At 37.3% G+C, this 17437-nt stretch overlaps 1 protein-coding gene across 1 annotated transcript in view; it reads right to left on the bottom strand.

Annotated features, from left to right (window-relative positions):
• The window catches only part of ELOVL4 (ELOVL fatty acid elongase 4), a 32349-nt gene that overhangs the window by 7575 nt on the left and 7337 nt on the right, over window positions 1-17437 (bottom strand). Inside the window, exons 2-3 of the mRNA XM_030447456.1 lie at window positions 6498-6685; window positions 2710-2790 (exon numbers count right to left, since the gene is read on the bottom strand). Of these exons, the coding sequence (XP_030303316.1) occupies window positions 2710-2790; window positions 6498-6685 (269 nt within the window). The remainder of the gene's footprint in view (window positions 1-2709; window positions 2791-6497; window positions 6686-17437) is intronic.

Genomic DNA, 17437 nt, shown 5'->3' on the forward strand with positions numbered 1-17437 from the left:
GAGTCTGGATGAGATTAACAGGCAGAGGGAGGTTTGAAACAGTGAGCAGGAGGACCAACCTCTTCATACGATGTGTAAATTACTGGCAGAATTGTCAGTGAAACCCAGAAGCTCAGTAAAGGTGAAGAAAAATTCATGGAAGAAAAATTCATGGAAGAATATCCCCTTAAAAATTGGCAAAACAAAGAGGCTATGTCTGATTGAAGAGGTCTGTGAGCTCCAGATCCCTGTGCTAAACTGAGCAGGGGAGAAGCCACCACACACCCTTAACTGTTCCCTTGAAATGCCCACTGGCTTTCTGCCTTGACACATGATGTGGGTTGGGGAGGAGAGGGGAGACACTATCTGGCATCCAGGATCACCATCACCAGCTCACTTTACTCCTCTGAGGAACAAAGGATGGTTTCTCAACCCCTCATCTTGAGCGAGAGCTTTGGTCCAAAGGGGCCACTATGTGACAAAATAGTGGCCCATTCCAGGCAAGACAGAAACAGAGGTCCTAATAGGGCTTCTAAGTTTCCATTTAGACCACCATATGCAATTAATTTCACATTTTTCAATATTTGTTCCAGCTTTCTAAGCCCCACATGAAGGTGTTGCTTTCTTGAACATGTTCCATAATGTTTTCTGGGCTCAGTGCTGTTTCCATGCGAGTTAGTCCCAGAGTCTCTTTTATCTGACTTATTCACTCTTTGTTTTACAAATAAAGTGACTGTACCAGGAATTAAGTCTACTGTTGCAGTGCAGTATGATTCTTCAACGAAAAGCCAGCAACGACAGATCCAAGACTGTTGGGTCTAAGTATCCAACATCTAAGAGTAATAGCTCTAAGCATCTAGAGCCACTAAAAGGGTGTGAGAGATCTGCTACATAGTTTATCAATTCTAAACTCAAAGCTGCAAAAAGAAGCCCACATTTATCTACAGATAAAAATTGCTTTTTTCAGGTCTGTATTATGAAAAATGGGGGTGAAAGGCATCCTGATGAGATTTTGGGGTATTTTTTGTCCTGTAGAGTTAAAACCCAACAACATACCTTCCAAATGCAGAGCATGATGCACTGTAAAGCAGTCCAAAAACGTATCCCAGACTCTTGAGTGAGACAAAGTGCAAAGTGTGGTTTTCTACTCCTGCCTCAGTCATTGGGACTTACTTACCTAAACTGCAAATTCATTCAAAAGGATGACCAGATAAGGATCAAGACCAGGGTTTTGACTGATAACATACTATACAGTTGCTGCAACAACTTGAGAGAACTTGGTTTTCCCTGCTTCCTCAACTCTCTCAGCTGCAAACTGAGCACATTACAACTTAAAACTTTAGATATAAAGTTTATATAAATCCACAAGTTTGCAAAAAACTTCAGGAAGTCAGGAAAATCAGAGTAGATATTGTTAGAGCAACCTTTCTTTGTTCTGGACATAGCATATGCAACAAATACATTTTGCTTTTTGCCTTTATTTCATAGTATAATAATACTGCTTTGGTTGTTGTAATGAACAAAATGGAAGATGATTCTTTTGAGCAGGTCTGGCTCCTTCACAGCCATCCACAAACAAGTGGACCTAAAAGTGAGTCTATAAAAGAGAATTTCAGCAACTTGTGCTTGACTAATACAAAAATTCCTTCAGTATGTACCATACCAGTTCTCAATGTCACACAGCTGAGTAGAAGAACAATTATTTTGCTTATCTATTTAAGAAAACCCCCTCAAGCATTTTTATACTTGGCTACATGTATATATATTTTAAACAAAATTATTAACAGAAGCATTCTAGGAACCGAAATAGTGAGTATAGAGTATTGGCAAAGGTAAAAGATAGGTAACTACCATAAGCCCAATAAAAATCTACACACAGAGTTGTTCTGCAATATCAGCCAATAGATTCAAAATGATGAAAGACTCAAACCTATCCTTCTCACTGCCAACCCTGCCACGAGCACAAGCTTTTGAGTAATACTACCCGTTAGCAGAGCAGCCACCTTGTAGACAGATACTATAACACAATTTTCATTACATTTTCAGGAACATGTTCTAATCTGTATGTGAAACTTGCAAGAATAGTTGAGAGATTCTTTGCTGGAAGATAAGGTTTAGTACATAAGCTAACCAACAGCATTATGGAAATTAACAAGCATCTGCACTTTGATTTTCATTTGAATGCATTCCAAAAAAATTACACATTTGAAATGTTTCTACAATGAAATGTACTGATAATACATTTGCCAGAAGCCAGAAACACTTCATAAAGTCAAACATGGGTAAAGGAGATAAAAAGCTGTCTCACCAGTATGAGGGAAGTGCAACCACAGTATATGCTGGCAAATCTCACTTGCTTTGATGGTGACACTGTGCCTTTACTGTGGTTACCCTCATATCATAAACTTCAGCAAGGTCTAGGTAACAAAAAGATCTGTACAAAGTTTATTCTGGTTGGTACAACTGCAGATAAAGCCAAGGATGGTATCTTTAAGACCACTCCTAATTGTAGCAGTCAGATGAAAGTTAATGCATGTACATTGATGCACTTTGATTAAACCTGCTATGTGCTAAGTCATCCAACCTGAAGTGGTCTGTGAGAATAATAAAGGATATGGTCATGGCTGACAGGAGAACTTGGCAAACATTATTTTCAGACAAGACCTAAACCATCATGCAGAGCTATATATTACATACATTCATATACAAATACAAAAAAGAAATACTCACCCTAACTTCATAAACATTATCTGAATAATCCACAGTCTGGCAGACATAGCTGTACCCTCGAGCTCTTGATGACAAAAACAGCTGAAAATATCAAAGTCACACATGAGGGAAAAGATCCTACAGATAACATGTTCATAACAATTCTCAGCAACTTTCTTGCTACAACAAATTTACCTGAACATAAATACTTAAAATACACCTATCAGCCCTGAGAATACTATTGGAGAAAGCTAATGTTCAGTTCTAACAACCTGTTGTTTTGGGGTTTTTTTCTTGTAAATTAAAAAGAAAGTATTCGGTTTTCCCTGCTTGTGTCTACCCAGATAATTAGAGCCCTGTGTAAACCAGTAAGAATGCCAGTATGACCTCAAGCTGTTCAAACAGGAATATTCCTTCTGCTGGCTCTAGATTCAGAGATAGAAAATACTGAATTGCTTTCACTGTGAATGACAGAAATGCTACTCTCATGATGGATTCAAGAGAACTCTCTCCAAGAGACAGGGATTAGATAATTTGGATCTACTCTTCTTAAAATGGTGCATCAATCAACATTTGGAAAGAAAAAAAAAGCCTGAACAGCCAATACTGAGCACTCATAAAACATAATGAGAGAAACTAGGTGAAGAAAAGTTCCCCATTTCATACCAAAGGAAATGGCATAGAGCACATGAAGTGCTCCTGTAGGGCCACTCCAAATAAAGCAATAACCTGAACAGAAGATAAACTTGACTTTTCAGCAGGTTCCTATTGGGAAGAAGAACACTTGCTTAGAGATGTACAATGTTCAAGTAATATTTCTGATCTTGACATTCAATGTTATGATCCAAGACTGTTTAAAGTCAGATTATCTCACCCTGTTAAGGATCTAAGACAGCACTGAAGCAGACATAACCTGTAAATTGTTAGCTATAAAAGTAAAGGGTGATACAAAAAGATGTCCATAGTAAGTATGGGTAGGCACTATTCTTAATGCTATCCTGACTTGTATCTTACTTAGACTGAATTCAAGCTTACTTTGATATCTCATCTTGCACTAGGAGTGCAGTCAGATGTAGAGACAAGTGTCATCCAGATACTGCCAGTGTACAGAACCTTGTGAAACCCTGCACTTAGTTGCTGTACATGTCTAATAAAGTAGGGAAGTGAAAGAACTGTCCACAGAAATGATCCTAAGGAAGAAATTGCACTACTTCTGCATCACCCTTTGATCTAAAGGTCTTTTCCAACTAAAACAATTCTATTATCCAAGGCCATGAGGCTGAGAAGACTTGGTTTGTTCAACCTTGAGAAGAGAAGGCTTAGGGGAGACCTAATTATGATGTTCCAGTACTTGAAGTGTGGCTACAAAGAAGACGGAAAGATGGAGACTCCTTATTTACAAGGAGTCACACAGATAATACAAGGGGTAATGGCCATAAGTTGCTCCTGGGGAGCTTCTGATAGAACACAAGAGGAAACATTTTCACTTTGAGGACAGTTGGATATTGGAATGGTCTCCCAGCTGAAGTGGTGGATTCCCTCACTTTGAAAAGTTTTAAGTCTGAGCCCAACAGGGTGCTGGGACATATCATATGAAAAATAATATTAGAAGGGTTGGAGCAGATGATCCTTGAGGTCCCTTCCAACCTGACATTCTATGATTCTATGATTTAAAAGCTGCTGTAACACCACTGGTCTCTAGAGTGGTCCCACGCAGAGACAAACACATTTGGTAATATCAGAGAAGAGCAGGGAACAGTTTAATTTGTATTGTTAGAGAAAATAACCAACCTTTACAGCAACCTGCCATGTAATTTGGTCAAGGTTCATTTGGCAAAAGGCAATTAATTGACTTCAGCAGACTGCCTCAAAGAAGAATAAGAAATGCAACATTTTGTGGCAAAATAGGGGCATCTAGGACTTCTGCATGTTCTAAGCAAAATTTGCTCCAGATTTGAACCTGAATTTGTGTCCACTACATGGAGTCTTGAACTAGACAGCCTAACCAGGCTTTAATGGTCTTACTATTTTAATGTAAGTTATCACAGGTGAACAATGCATCTTGCCATCAGGATGATTATTTAAATAAGCATTTTAACACATTTCACAGTCAAATTCTGGTCTCAGCAACACCTGGAAACTTTACAGCCATTTACAAAACACAAACTGCATATCATTTTACTCATAATAATTACAATACTACTGTGAATTACAACAGTGGCACACTGTGACTGAAAACCTCCCACAGATTGAAGCAGAAGTTGCCCAGTTAAAGGGAACAACTGAAACTTGAATTCCTTCCTTCTACAGGTTCTAAGATCAAGCAAAGACAGTTACTGTAAAGATTGTATCCATAGCCTTAATATCCATTAAATAACAACCTACCATTTGAAACAGCAGGAAAATAGAACCTCTGTCTGTGTCTAAAATTTTGAGCTTTCAGCCTATCAGCAAAACCTGCATATTTGCAGTCTTGTTAATTTTTATGTTAATTCACTGATTTGGAAAGGTCAAACACATGTGTTATCCTATAAACAGCATCAGATTCAAAATTAATTGACCACAAGCCATATGGGTGTAGCTTATGGATAAAATTAACCAATTTAAAAGAGTAAGTGGAAAAGACAGACATGGCAAAAATAGTGCAGAACTCATTTAAGAGGAGTTTCAGTTTTAAACTCCCAAGATTATTGGATTTCATCCATTCCCACAACTATTCTTGCATGTCAGCATTAAGTTGTGTTTCACCTGTAGTATTTTATTACTTAGTTAAAAAGTGCAAGGAAAAAATACACAAAATGATGACTGAGGTCTCATGGCTACAGTTCTACTGAACTACATCTTTAAAAAAGCTGAAATCAGTTAATATTTTTATCACAGAAACTCTGGGGAAGGGTCAATATGCAAAACATCATCAGATATGCCATGTTTCTCTAGCCAAAGTACAGAACAGACCAGCCAGAAAGAGCTCTGCAATGCTGTAATTTTAGCTGTTGTGTTAATTTGCTTACTTGTGGAAATGGATTTTGCAAATTTGTGATTCAAGATCTTCCAGGAAGAAGACCCTCAATCCACAGGAGCAAAGTCACAGCAGCATAAACCCTTCCTTAGCATCAGATGTATTCTGGAGACCTATCCTTGAATAATGATTACCAAACTCTTAAGTAATCCCAATTAGCTACTGCTAAGGAGCTGATCCACTGCATTGTTACTAGTAGTTTCCTATGCACAGAAAATCTAACAAAGGAAAACCTCAGCAACACTGAAATCTGTTAAAATCAATACACTGAGAACTTTGCAAACCAAGTAATATAAGACTGTATCCTTTTATTGTTATTAAAGATACAGTTCACTTAATTTTTATTCTTATTCTAAAAGGCAACTTACAGACAAAATACTTTCCTCACTGTAGACAACAGATGTCTGCATCTTGAACAGCTAAATTTCTAAAAGGAAACCTTCTGACACACTTTAGGATTGTTCAAAAGAAGAAAAAAAAAGTTACAAGTGTTAAATCTTTGCACAATTTAGTTAATCTGTCCACTATTTACACTAATATAAATCTAAGAACAATATGGAATAGCTTGTACACAGATTCTCTCTCTAGACTCATTTGGGGCATTTATTCTCAAACAGAATGTACCTGGCTACAGAAATACTCACACGAAAGGCAAATTCAGCTTTAAAAGTGTGTGCAACACATTCGCCCTCACCAGGCAACGTGAATATATGAGATTATTTTCATTTTGCAACCTGCAGACACCCTCAGAGTTAAATAGGAATTCCCTCCTGTGAGAGGGCATACACACCTCTTTGAAAATGAAGAAGTTGAGTAGAACCATTCCAAAGTTGTAAACAACCAACAGGAAACGTATCTGGAAGGGCTCTCTTGTCTTCATCCATTTGGGGCCCAGCCAGACAGTGAGGAGATAAATAGTGCTTATAGTCAGTGTTGGAAATGGAGACTGCATCAAGGGCCAATCATCAACACGTTTGTCTGGGGGGAGTGAAGCAAACAGAAAGGGTCAACAAGGTCTGAACAAAATATACTTCATCATTTTAAGCATTGCATTTGTTAAGTATTATTATTAGCTGCTGGAACAGCTGCATCAGGTAGCAGAAACACAATACACTCATTCTTTCTAGGAAGGTTAAAGAACACAGTTTAAAAAAAACACCACTGTATCACCTAACACAGGGATTCACTATATCAGGCAAGTTCTATTGTCCAGCTCTATAATTCAAAACAATTAAGCAACAGGATCATGTGAGCCCGAGCTAAACACAACCCACTAAACAATTTTGCAAAGCTATTTTGCTTATGATGAACAGTGACTGCAATAGCAACATAATAAAATATTCAACACTGAAAATGAAAGATAAACATTTTTAGCAACATACTGATAAAATTAATAGCTTTTTCTAGTTTAAAATTAGGCACTAGAAAGCCTCCAATTCATTTTATACAGGTTGCATGATGCTAATGAAGTACTTTTGCTAGTTGATGTACGTTAGTCTCATCCTGCAGGCAGAATGCTCACACCATTACTAGAAAACAGCGGAATAAAAGAGTGTAAAAAAAAGGGATGATTCTAGTTAGAGTAATCTGTGCCACCACATGTCAGATAAAGGCTTTATTTGCACTCTCCTTCAGTCACCCACAGGACCCAGAGCTACTCTAGGGACCAGAATATACTATATTAAGTTTTGGATCTGTATCAAAAAAGTGCTCTTAGCCTGATGAACCAGTGACACCTAGGATTAGAAGGTGGCTTTGCTACAGAGGAGGGATGGGAGAGACTGCAGTGACACTGCCTTACTCTCTGTTGCCTCTTCCCCCATATGAAGGTTGATCTTTAGTTATAACAAGAGAGAAAAGGTTACTATTCTGTAACTATCAATACTTCAGATACTGCACAGCTCTACCATACTAACTGGATTATTTTCTAGTTGCTTAAGCCACGCAGAGTTCAGATGGAAATCACACCACAGGGCTCCCTGGAGACCTCAGACATCTAAACCTCCCTTTAGTCATTTGTGGCCAATTTCACAAGTAGCAATGCTTTTGCCCACAGACTTACAAGTTTCTTTTGGAGAACTGTTTTGGAGAACTGTTTTTCTTCATGGTAAATTCAAAGACAGTGAAAAGAAACCTATACCATAAAGTAAATCCTGATTCCAGGAATACTAACAGGTAAGTTAGGAAACCCTTTTCATCTACAAAATAAGGAACTCTTATGCAATGAGAAAAGTACAGAACAGCACTGCCATTACTCCTCCTCTGCTACTTTCTTGTCTCCTTGGTTGCTCTTAAAATCATAAATTAGGTCCTTATTTTAGGAGCAGATGTCATGAGACCCTCTAATTAAAACACATATTGTGATCTGGAGAAAGATAGTGTGGATGGATGGCACTGACTCTTCTTACTTCCAGTTGATTTAACAATACTTGAGCTGCACATTGCAAGTATGATGCTAGGTCTGAAAAGAAGTGGAAAAGAAGAAAGAGAAACCAGTCAGGCTGCTTCCATTGTGGCTGTTAATACCAGAAGACAGGAGTCATCCCAATGCATGAAATCTCCAGCAAGGCTGATGCTGCCAGGATGATGGGAGTCATTCTTGCAACTGCAGCCACCAGTGAAGCCAAGGGCAAGACAGGGCAAGGAGTATTGGGAGGAATGACAAAAAATTCAAAAATAGATTGGCTGTAGAAAGACAGTAGAAAGACCTCTTACTTTTCAGCAAGTCCCTGGAACAGCCACTTGTATTAAAATATAATGTAAAAAAAAATATATGTAAAACATAGGAATGATTGCTTTATAGTACAGTATAGCGTCTTGGGATCTAAAGAACAACCCCATTTTCCATGTCTCACAGAATGCTACCTGTTGAAGCTCAAAGTAAACCTCTGCATTGCAATTATTACACTGCTAGCTCCCTTACATTTTGGTTCCTGCTTGCTTTTAGCTACTGCTCAACAAATCTGCATTTTAAAATAAAATTCCATTTAGAAGATGAGAGAAATGGAGAAGCTCATCATCCACCAGCTAGGTTGCAAGGGACAAAGACTCATCTCCACCAAGCAAGAAGTGTCACTACTTAATTAAAAAGACAGCTCTGGAAATAGCCAGTGTGTGGCACACTTCAGTCAAATCTGCATCTTGCTTCAGACACTGTAGTGTGCAAAGAGTTAAGAGCCCAAGGTGAGCCAAAACACCCAGTTGCCTTCCCAGCCTTCTCATGCTAAGCAATATAAAGAGGCAAGGGCATATTAGAGAATTTCTCTTCTGTTTTCTAACCCAATGCTTCATGGTATCCTAAACATTAAAGTGTCAATAAGAAAAATCTGAAAGAGAAAAATTATTTGAATTTTATCCAGAAGCTGAATGATACCACTCACTGCTGAAAAATAGGAAAATGTGACCTATTCCAGATTTCTTTTTAAGACTGAAGACAGATTTCTGGAGGGAAGTATAAGAATTCATTATAGAGTGAAAGCCAAAGGGATAACTTTTATGAAAGCCCAGCTACAAGCAGACTTTGCTTTGTGCTTCCTCACCACTGTAAACAATTCTTTTACCTACTTTCCACAAATACTACAAATTGAGGAATTTAACTGAAGAAAACCAGGATATATATTTAACTAACTCTGACAACACCATAAAAGCACATGGGCAGCTGCAATTACACTTCTATACCTGTATCATAGTTTCAGCCTCCTCCTTTCTCTTTGCACAGTGTTTTTTGGACAGTGAGTCAAAGGCAAGTCTTACAAGTATTTGCAAGGAAAGCACAGCTTGCTGATACAGACTGCATAACACACTGCCCAGAGAATCTCTCTGCCTGGGTTTTTGGGGGCTTGAACTCTCCTAGAATAATGAATTAAACTTTGAACACAAAATGCCTGTATGAGAAAGAATATTGCAGGAAATTCAGATCTGGAGTACCTCCTGGCCAAAACAAAAAGGTATCGATGGTCAAGAAGCTTATTCTTATTCCAGCTGGACAAACTAAGAACAACCAACCCCTTGCATGTATTTCAGCAGCATTTAGGAGACTATGTTTTATCATCTTCTACTAATATTGTGGCATCAGAAAACATACTACTGTTCATCTGAGAACTTGCTAGATTTAGAAACTTGTACAAGGTCTTGCTGAATAATGCAAAGTAAACTGTTCAGTTTTAAATCAGCTCACACATTATTCTTGTTGCACAGAAAGTACTATGAAATTAAGTGCATTTCACTTTACCATGTAAGCCTATTTGTCCATGTTCTACCTGGAAAACACAGTTATGTGCAGACTGATGTTTCAAACCTCTTACTTCTCCTCTTACCTCTCCTTCAAACCACAATAAATTCACTTTCTTAAGTCATCTGCTCAAGCAATAAACTTCCCAAGCTACTCTAACAACCCCCTTCCTTCTATCCCCCACCCCATTTTATCAAAACCAGCATAATTTTGTGTCCTACTTCCTAGCTGGTGCTGATGACTACAAATGATTTCTGCAAGTTACAGAGAACTGTGATAGCTAAGGGGACATGTGAATGTATTAAATCCTGCAGTACTTCTTCACACACAATAGGTACGTTATTACCTGGAAGATGAAATAAGCCTGAAATAAAAAGTCCAGCTCCCTCAATTAAAAAAAAAAAAATCCCTCCAACTGCTCTGAAGCAAAATGACCACTGCCTTTACCTGATTAGAATTGACAGAGACTGACTGAATCTTTCAGGGGATTAATGCGTTTGTCTTTCAAATCCTAAGACCCAGATTCTAATTTGATCACAAATAAAATGTCTGTTGTGAGAGCACAACCTGTAGTATAGTGCTTTTTTTTTTTTTTTTTTAAGTGGGGGGACATTTTATAATAAACATTTAAAAGTTGCACACAATTGCAAAGGTGAATTCAGGTAGAAAAAGGCATCTGCATGTACCTGGTAGAAAATGACTCTTACGTAAGTAAAGAGTATGAAATATTTACATACTCAAAGCTTCCCTGTTATTTTGCATGTATATATCTATTCTAAAGTTTCACATTGTAAAGAAAAGAAATAGAAGAACATTAGGTACATACATATTTATATATAAATATATAAAAATAATTTAAATTGCCCTGCCTTGCAGGATTTAATTCTTTACTTGGGGCAATTAACAGGAAACACACACATAAACCTCTCTGACTTCATCCAAAGCAAGAACATGAGGAAAAAATGACTGAGTATATTACTTGGTAGTGTCCAAGGAGAACATGGTTAACTTAAATTGAAATATGGGAGGCAAAAGAAAATTTCTACAAGTAAGGCTGCACTGACAGTGACCTGCAGATAAAAATCAGAGGAAACTTCTGTGAAACATACTCTCAGTGTTTTTAATATGCAAATGCTTCTGAGGAATTGGGTTCAGCATTTCCTTTCCAACATAGATTTTAAGTGGTGGTTTCCTGCATATTACCAAGCCTATGCATTTTTTAAATTTTATTTCCTCAAGAAGTACAAACTTCCAAAAAAACCCCAAACAAATGCACAGCAGTCACTCCTACATTCATCAGCAGAAATTCTGCAACAGCACAGTGGTGACTACCTCTGCTTTTGATTTTTGCTTTAGAGAAAATATTACAGAACTAAAATACATGACTATTGAAATTTCCTGCATGCATATTAGATTCAAAAGCAATACCTACCAAGTCTTTATTTGTACTTTCTTATTTTACTTTAACAACATATAACATTCCTTAGCTATAAGGTCACTAGTCACTAATTTATCTGGAGAGCCTTTCAAAGTTATTATTAGCTATTGATACTATTCTCAGCGCAAAGACACTTACAGTGCCAATCCAGCACCTCCATCTGTCCAATTACATTTCTAAAGACACTGCAGAAATGATGCAGACTGTTTAAAAGTGGTTCTTAACAGAGAGAGCTCTCTGCAGAGCACACTGGCTATTTTAACAAGAAGCCCTTGCAAAGCCCAAGCTCAAGTTTAAGAAAGATTTCCTTAAATGAGTGAAATGTTAACTGTACAACAGAAGAAAGGTGAACCAGTATTATCTAACTGGAACATTGCTATGAATTAGGCTGTTTTAATTACCTAAGAATTTCACACACTTGTCAGTTCCACTAGCACTGTAATTGAAGGATACTAAAAAATAAAAACTTGTCATGGAAGAACAATGTGAGAAAAGGAACTTCATGCAGCTTAAAAACATTTATATTCACATTTACTTTCACATTAAATTCATTTGCAGTATTTTAGAGTGCCTGTCTCCCTCTTTTGTGGTTACATTTTAATATTAAATACAATATACTTCTCTGTCTTTCTGCATTTGTTTTAGAAATACTGGCTCAGTCATGTAGATATTTACAAGTGCATATAAGGCTCACTATGGCTATAGAATCACTGTAGCCTGGCTCAGTTAAAAGTAAACTCAAATAAGCATCTACATTATTAGACCCTAGGCTTTTAAACTAAATGGAATGATGTATCAGAATCACTTGAAAGTATATTTACTGTTGACAATTTGTAGAGATTCCATGAAAAAAGCTCAGTCTTTGACTAAAACCTACAACATACAAATGGACTAAAACCAAAACATACAAATGGAACAGCTGAAGCTATAAACTTAGCCTTTAAAGCAGCGCAGAGCTAAGTAAATGAGCTGCACAGCTTTATAATGAAGACTGTTAGAGAAGTAACAGTGCAGAGTCAAAATTAAAAGGCCATATAGCTTTGTTTGAATATAAAATTTTCTATTTAAAATTTTCTATTCACTTATTTATTTTGATTTTAATAGAGCTGTTTACAGGGCCCAAAATGAGTGATTCTTTTAGAAGGAATCCAGTGCGTGAATTAATTTGTCTGCTTTGATATTGATTTTTCATTTGCACATATTGCACTCTGATCCTCATTTATCTTGGTTCATCAAGTTTCATGAGAAATCCTATGACAGAGGATTGATGCTAGTGCACAAAATAAAATAACATGCCTATAGCCTCACTCTTGTTTCAATGGGAAAAAAGTCTGTGTAGGAGGCACTGTGCAGAAAGAGAGCTGCAGGAAAGCAAAAGGATTGGGACACAAGGAATGCCCAGTTTATACTTCTTTCTCATCTTTATCTCACCTACCATACTTGTCAATCTCTATGATCTTCTGCATTATGTGTATTTCTAAGGAGACTTACAGGGTCAAAACCACCTGTACCTAACTCAGGAACACTGCAGTCCTGTATAATCTGCAATAAAAGGCCAAGACACTTCCCTTAACGCATGCTGTAGCACAGAGACTGCCCTTAGAATTTCCCATTTTATTTAGGATATGTCCTTTGAGAGGCAGGCAACCCAGTGGAACATATAACAGCTTGCTGTAAAATGTTAACTAGACACAATACATAAATTTGCTCCCTAAATCTAAAGGATTTAGGATTAAATTTTAATCAACTTGTGATAAACAAGTAACACCCATCATTCCTGAATCTTTTTTTTTTCCCTCCTTATTTAGGTGGTTATAAACACCTACAAGGTGACTCACTAGCTGTTTGCTTTTGGTTTTTAATTTTATTTAAATAAATACCTTGCTTCCATCACCTGAAGGCATATTTTCCAGTCCTTTAATCATTTTCATGGCTCCTGTCTGGATACTCTACAAACATTTGAGACAGCCTTGCACATGTTTGACAGGGAAAATTAGCTACACCAATCAAGTCCTTGACACTTTCCCTCACAAAAAAATTTTCTCTATTATCTCAATAGCATCAGAGCATCAGAGATGGTTAGGATTGCAAGAAAGCAGAGGTATGTTACTGCTAAAAGTGATGATGACATACATGTCTAGCATGCATGTACTATATGGACAAAAGTTCCTAAAACCTAGCACCAAAAAAAACCACAACAGCTGGCCTGGTTTAAGTAATTTTTTAAAGTACAGAACACTACAGAGAAAATGTTTACTATGATCTTTAGCAACTAACAGAAATATCAGGTATTTTGCCTATCCTCAAGCTCTAACTATCCAAGAACAAACTAATTTTGGGGGGGGGCAAGAACAAGAGACATCAAAACTGTACAGGGAAGAATTCTTTTTCTAACAAACAACAAGCTAAGATGCAGGAATAAAAATTTTCCACAATGAAAGCACATACTCTGAAAAACAAAACAACAAAACCCAGAGATTTTAAAAGTTTGCAGATGAAGCTGTACAAATCCTGCTGCACTCAGAAATGAGAGATGCCTGCCCCAAATCAAAAAGGACTACAGACAAGACTAGCAGGTAATGCTTATCACCAGCTGTGGCTTTTTACATTTCAGGGCTTTGTAATTGACTGTGTACTCTTTAGAACTTTGTACAGCAACATAAAATCAAAATACCACACAACTAAGAAGAACATCTAATGCAGCTGATGAACATCTGTGTAATATGCATGTGTTTCATAAACTTCCATTACAATACCAGGAATGCCTAATTCCAGTTTGTTGTTAAAAGGTCAGATGTATTTGAAATATTATCCCCATTATCCTAGCTAGAATTCTACTCTTCTTGGAACTCCCATCATTTAATCACTAATACCATGCTGGTTTTGTGCCTGTATGCAGCAATTACAGGACACACTTGCTTCAAGACAAGGATGATAATGGAATTATTATGAGGTTCAGGAGCTGTACTGATTCACCATCAAGTCTCAGGATTTTCAAGTCTAAGAGATGGCCTTGTTCAAATTGGTTTTGGTTTACCTCTTCTGTTGACTGTGATTATTTGTAAGTACAATGCAAACACTCTGCTTCAAGGAATAAAAAAATAAAATCCTCTCTGAAGCTTACACAAGATCTGCAAGATAGTAGGCCCCTGAGGCACATAGCATGCTTTCATTTGTCAAATCTTAATTTTCCAAACATCACAAATCCAAATTATTATACCTGCATGGGTTTTCTTATATTTTAGAAGTTACAGAGTAAAGAAAGGGAAAAGAAACAAACAAAACTCCCCACAAACCCGTGGGGTACAATTTTATGAACTAGTTGCAGAACTCCATTATCCATCCAGTCCCTGTTCCTGTATTTCTAAAGATGTAAAAGTGCTGCATAAAAGACACTTCAACAAACTTTCCTTCTGCAGTGTCTTCTTTATGGAAACTTTTATTCAAATTTCCTTGGTTTTAGCCAAAACTCTCTTTCCAGGAGTTCAGATAGATGTCACTACTTCACACAAAAGTGGTGGGGTTTTGATACTGTGAAAATAGTTGCAAGTGTATCAGTAGGCAGGGATTTAAACACAAGATTTATGAACATTCAGTGTTGCAATAACGGCTTAGACTATTGGCATACCAACTATGATTCAGGGTTTTATAATACTGAAGGAGATGATCATAGAATAAATCTGCTACATAGACAGATTCTTTTATTAGACTCCCTTAGTAAGAAGCTAACATCCTTGAAAAATGTGAAGGATTATTATAATGATTTAATAACTCTGCAAGGCCTTCTCAGCTGTAGAGAGATGTTCAGCATATACAGGACAGTAAGTTCAGCACTCATATAAATATATATATATATATATAGCTAATGTCCTAACACAGGAGAAGGATTCTGATGCTTAACTACAGCTTAACACAGCAAATGTACAAAACTTACATTGCTGCTCTCATTGCACAGAACAATTTGGGGTTGCAGATGAGCATTAAACAAGTTCATTGAACAAGTAAGAAAACCAGCAATGGCAATTGAAATCTACCTTCAAATCATACCAGAAACCTACCAAAGAATATTTGTGAGAAGCTGCACAGACATCTCTCTGATAAACTACATGGTTTTTTCTGTTGGCATCAGCACAAGGATGCAGCTCATCAGTTTGGTTTTACAGAAGAATGAATGAGGTGGAAATTGCTTTCAGTAAAAACTACAAAAAAAATTATTGAAATATTGCTCTTATCTTCAAAGCTCAGGGGTAGAAGTAAAATTTACAGTTGTGAGGTACATTAGCTCTCCTGTTAGCCTAACACAAGTACACCAGTCAAAACCTCCAAAGAAAAATAACACTGCAACACATTTAGAACTTATTTCCTCAACATGCCTTCAACATCAGCAAAGACAACAATTCAGGGGGTGGATGGGGCAATGAACACCAAAAAAGGAGACTAATTCAAGACATGAACTAAATAATAAAAATGCTCTTATACCTGGGGTCTGAATCTTTCACTCACTAAGTATACAGTGGTAAAATCATCAGGTTTAGCAGCTAGATAATATAAAAACCAAATGACTGCTACAATGAAGTCTCTTTACTTCAGTTGTTTTACCTTACATGGTAACATGTGGCCCACACATCTAAGCTTCTCTAATGGTTTCTGCAATATATTTTCTCACTCTTGATCAAAAATTCATGGATCACTGAAAATGAGATTAGACAAAGCAGTAGAAATCTGACCTATATATGCATGTATTTTGGGGTACTCTATGTGTAAGTTTTTCTACTGGGCACACCTGTTCCTAGTAAACCACTAAACAGTAAATGAAAACCCAGAAAGTATGGTTATGAAGTCTACTATTTAAAATCCATCTATTCAATTTGACACCTGTGTTCTTTTTTTTTTCTTTAGAGTATGTTATGCCATAAAAAAAAAAAAAAGGTGTTCCAATGATGCTCTAAGGATTGACAGATATAAATTCAAAAAAGTGAAAGACATCAGTTACAAATTCCCTTCTTCCAGAAACATTCTGTGAGCATGGTGTAGAAAGCATAAAACCATCTCTCACATTTGTTATAACTAAGAAAGGGAAATGAGGAGATGACATCTATCTGGAGATAAAAAAGGAAAAAAAAAAGGCAAGAGAAAAAACACCATCATGGTCAAGCATGGAATCCAAAGCACAAGACATACAAGAGCTGGAAGAAGACATCTCTGAGATACTTCTGAAAGAGATAAGAGGAATAGGAAAATACGATGGATATAAACCAAACAGTCAAGAGTCCATGACTACGCTGAAACTGAGTAAGAAATGTGGGAGATGGATGAATGGCGTGAAACTAGGGAAGCAGACACCATGCCACAGAGAGAAGGAGCACTCCAGGGCAGGAGTTAAGGATCAAACCACTGAAATTATTCAAGTACATAAGGAAAGGAGTTGAGTTGCAGGTATGTGAGTTAACCTAACACAACCAAGAGCAGTTAATGCCCACAGGCATGCCTTTATCTTGCATCAAACACAAGCCAGACTGAGGTAGCTTATTCCCCCCTCACCTTCCATGACAGGAAGGTAAACTAGCTCACGTTTATCTTGAGATCCAAGCACACACAATGGGAATTCACACAAAACACGTTTCACTGGATTCATCTCAAGGCTTGCCTTGGAGCTACTTATTGCTTTACCTGCAGTCTAGAGTGCAGTCCTGAAAATCCCCAGAGCTAACACCCTAGTCTGAGCAGGCTTGAATTTCAGACCTGCCTTCATTTATGTCCTTGAAATACCACAAGACCTTGAAGTCTATACACTCAAAAGCATTTGAGTCTTGACAAAATAGAGCATGGCTGCATCCACCTGCCACTTAAACGAGAAACTATGCATCCCTCATCTACATCTTCCTAAGGGAGACCTCAGTCAGATAATGTCACACATCAGTTCCTTAAAAAATGAAATGGTAGTTTCAACTGTTTTCAAACCTGTCCTGAGAAAGCAAGGCCTGTCATCCAACAGCTTACTAGTCAGCTGGATCAGATTTGCATTCACAAGTCCACTGTCCCAGCTCTGTGCTCCAGGTAC

Source organism: Calypte anna, chromosome 3 (assembly GCF_003957555.1).
Source record: "Calypte anna isolate BGI_N300 chromosome 3, bCalAnn1_v1.p, whole genome shotgun sequence".
In the NCBI taxonomy this organism is placed as follows: Eukaryota; Metazoa; Chordata; class Aves; order Apodiformes; family Trochilidae; genus Calypte; species Calypte anna.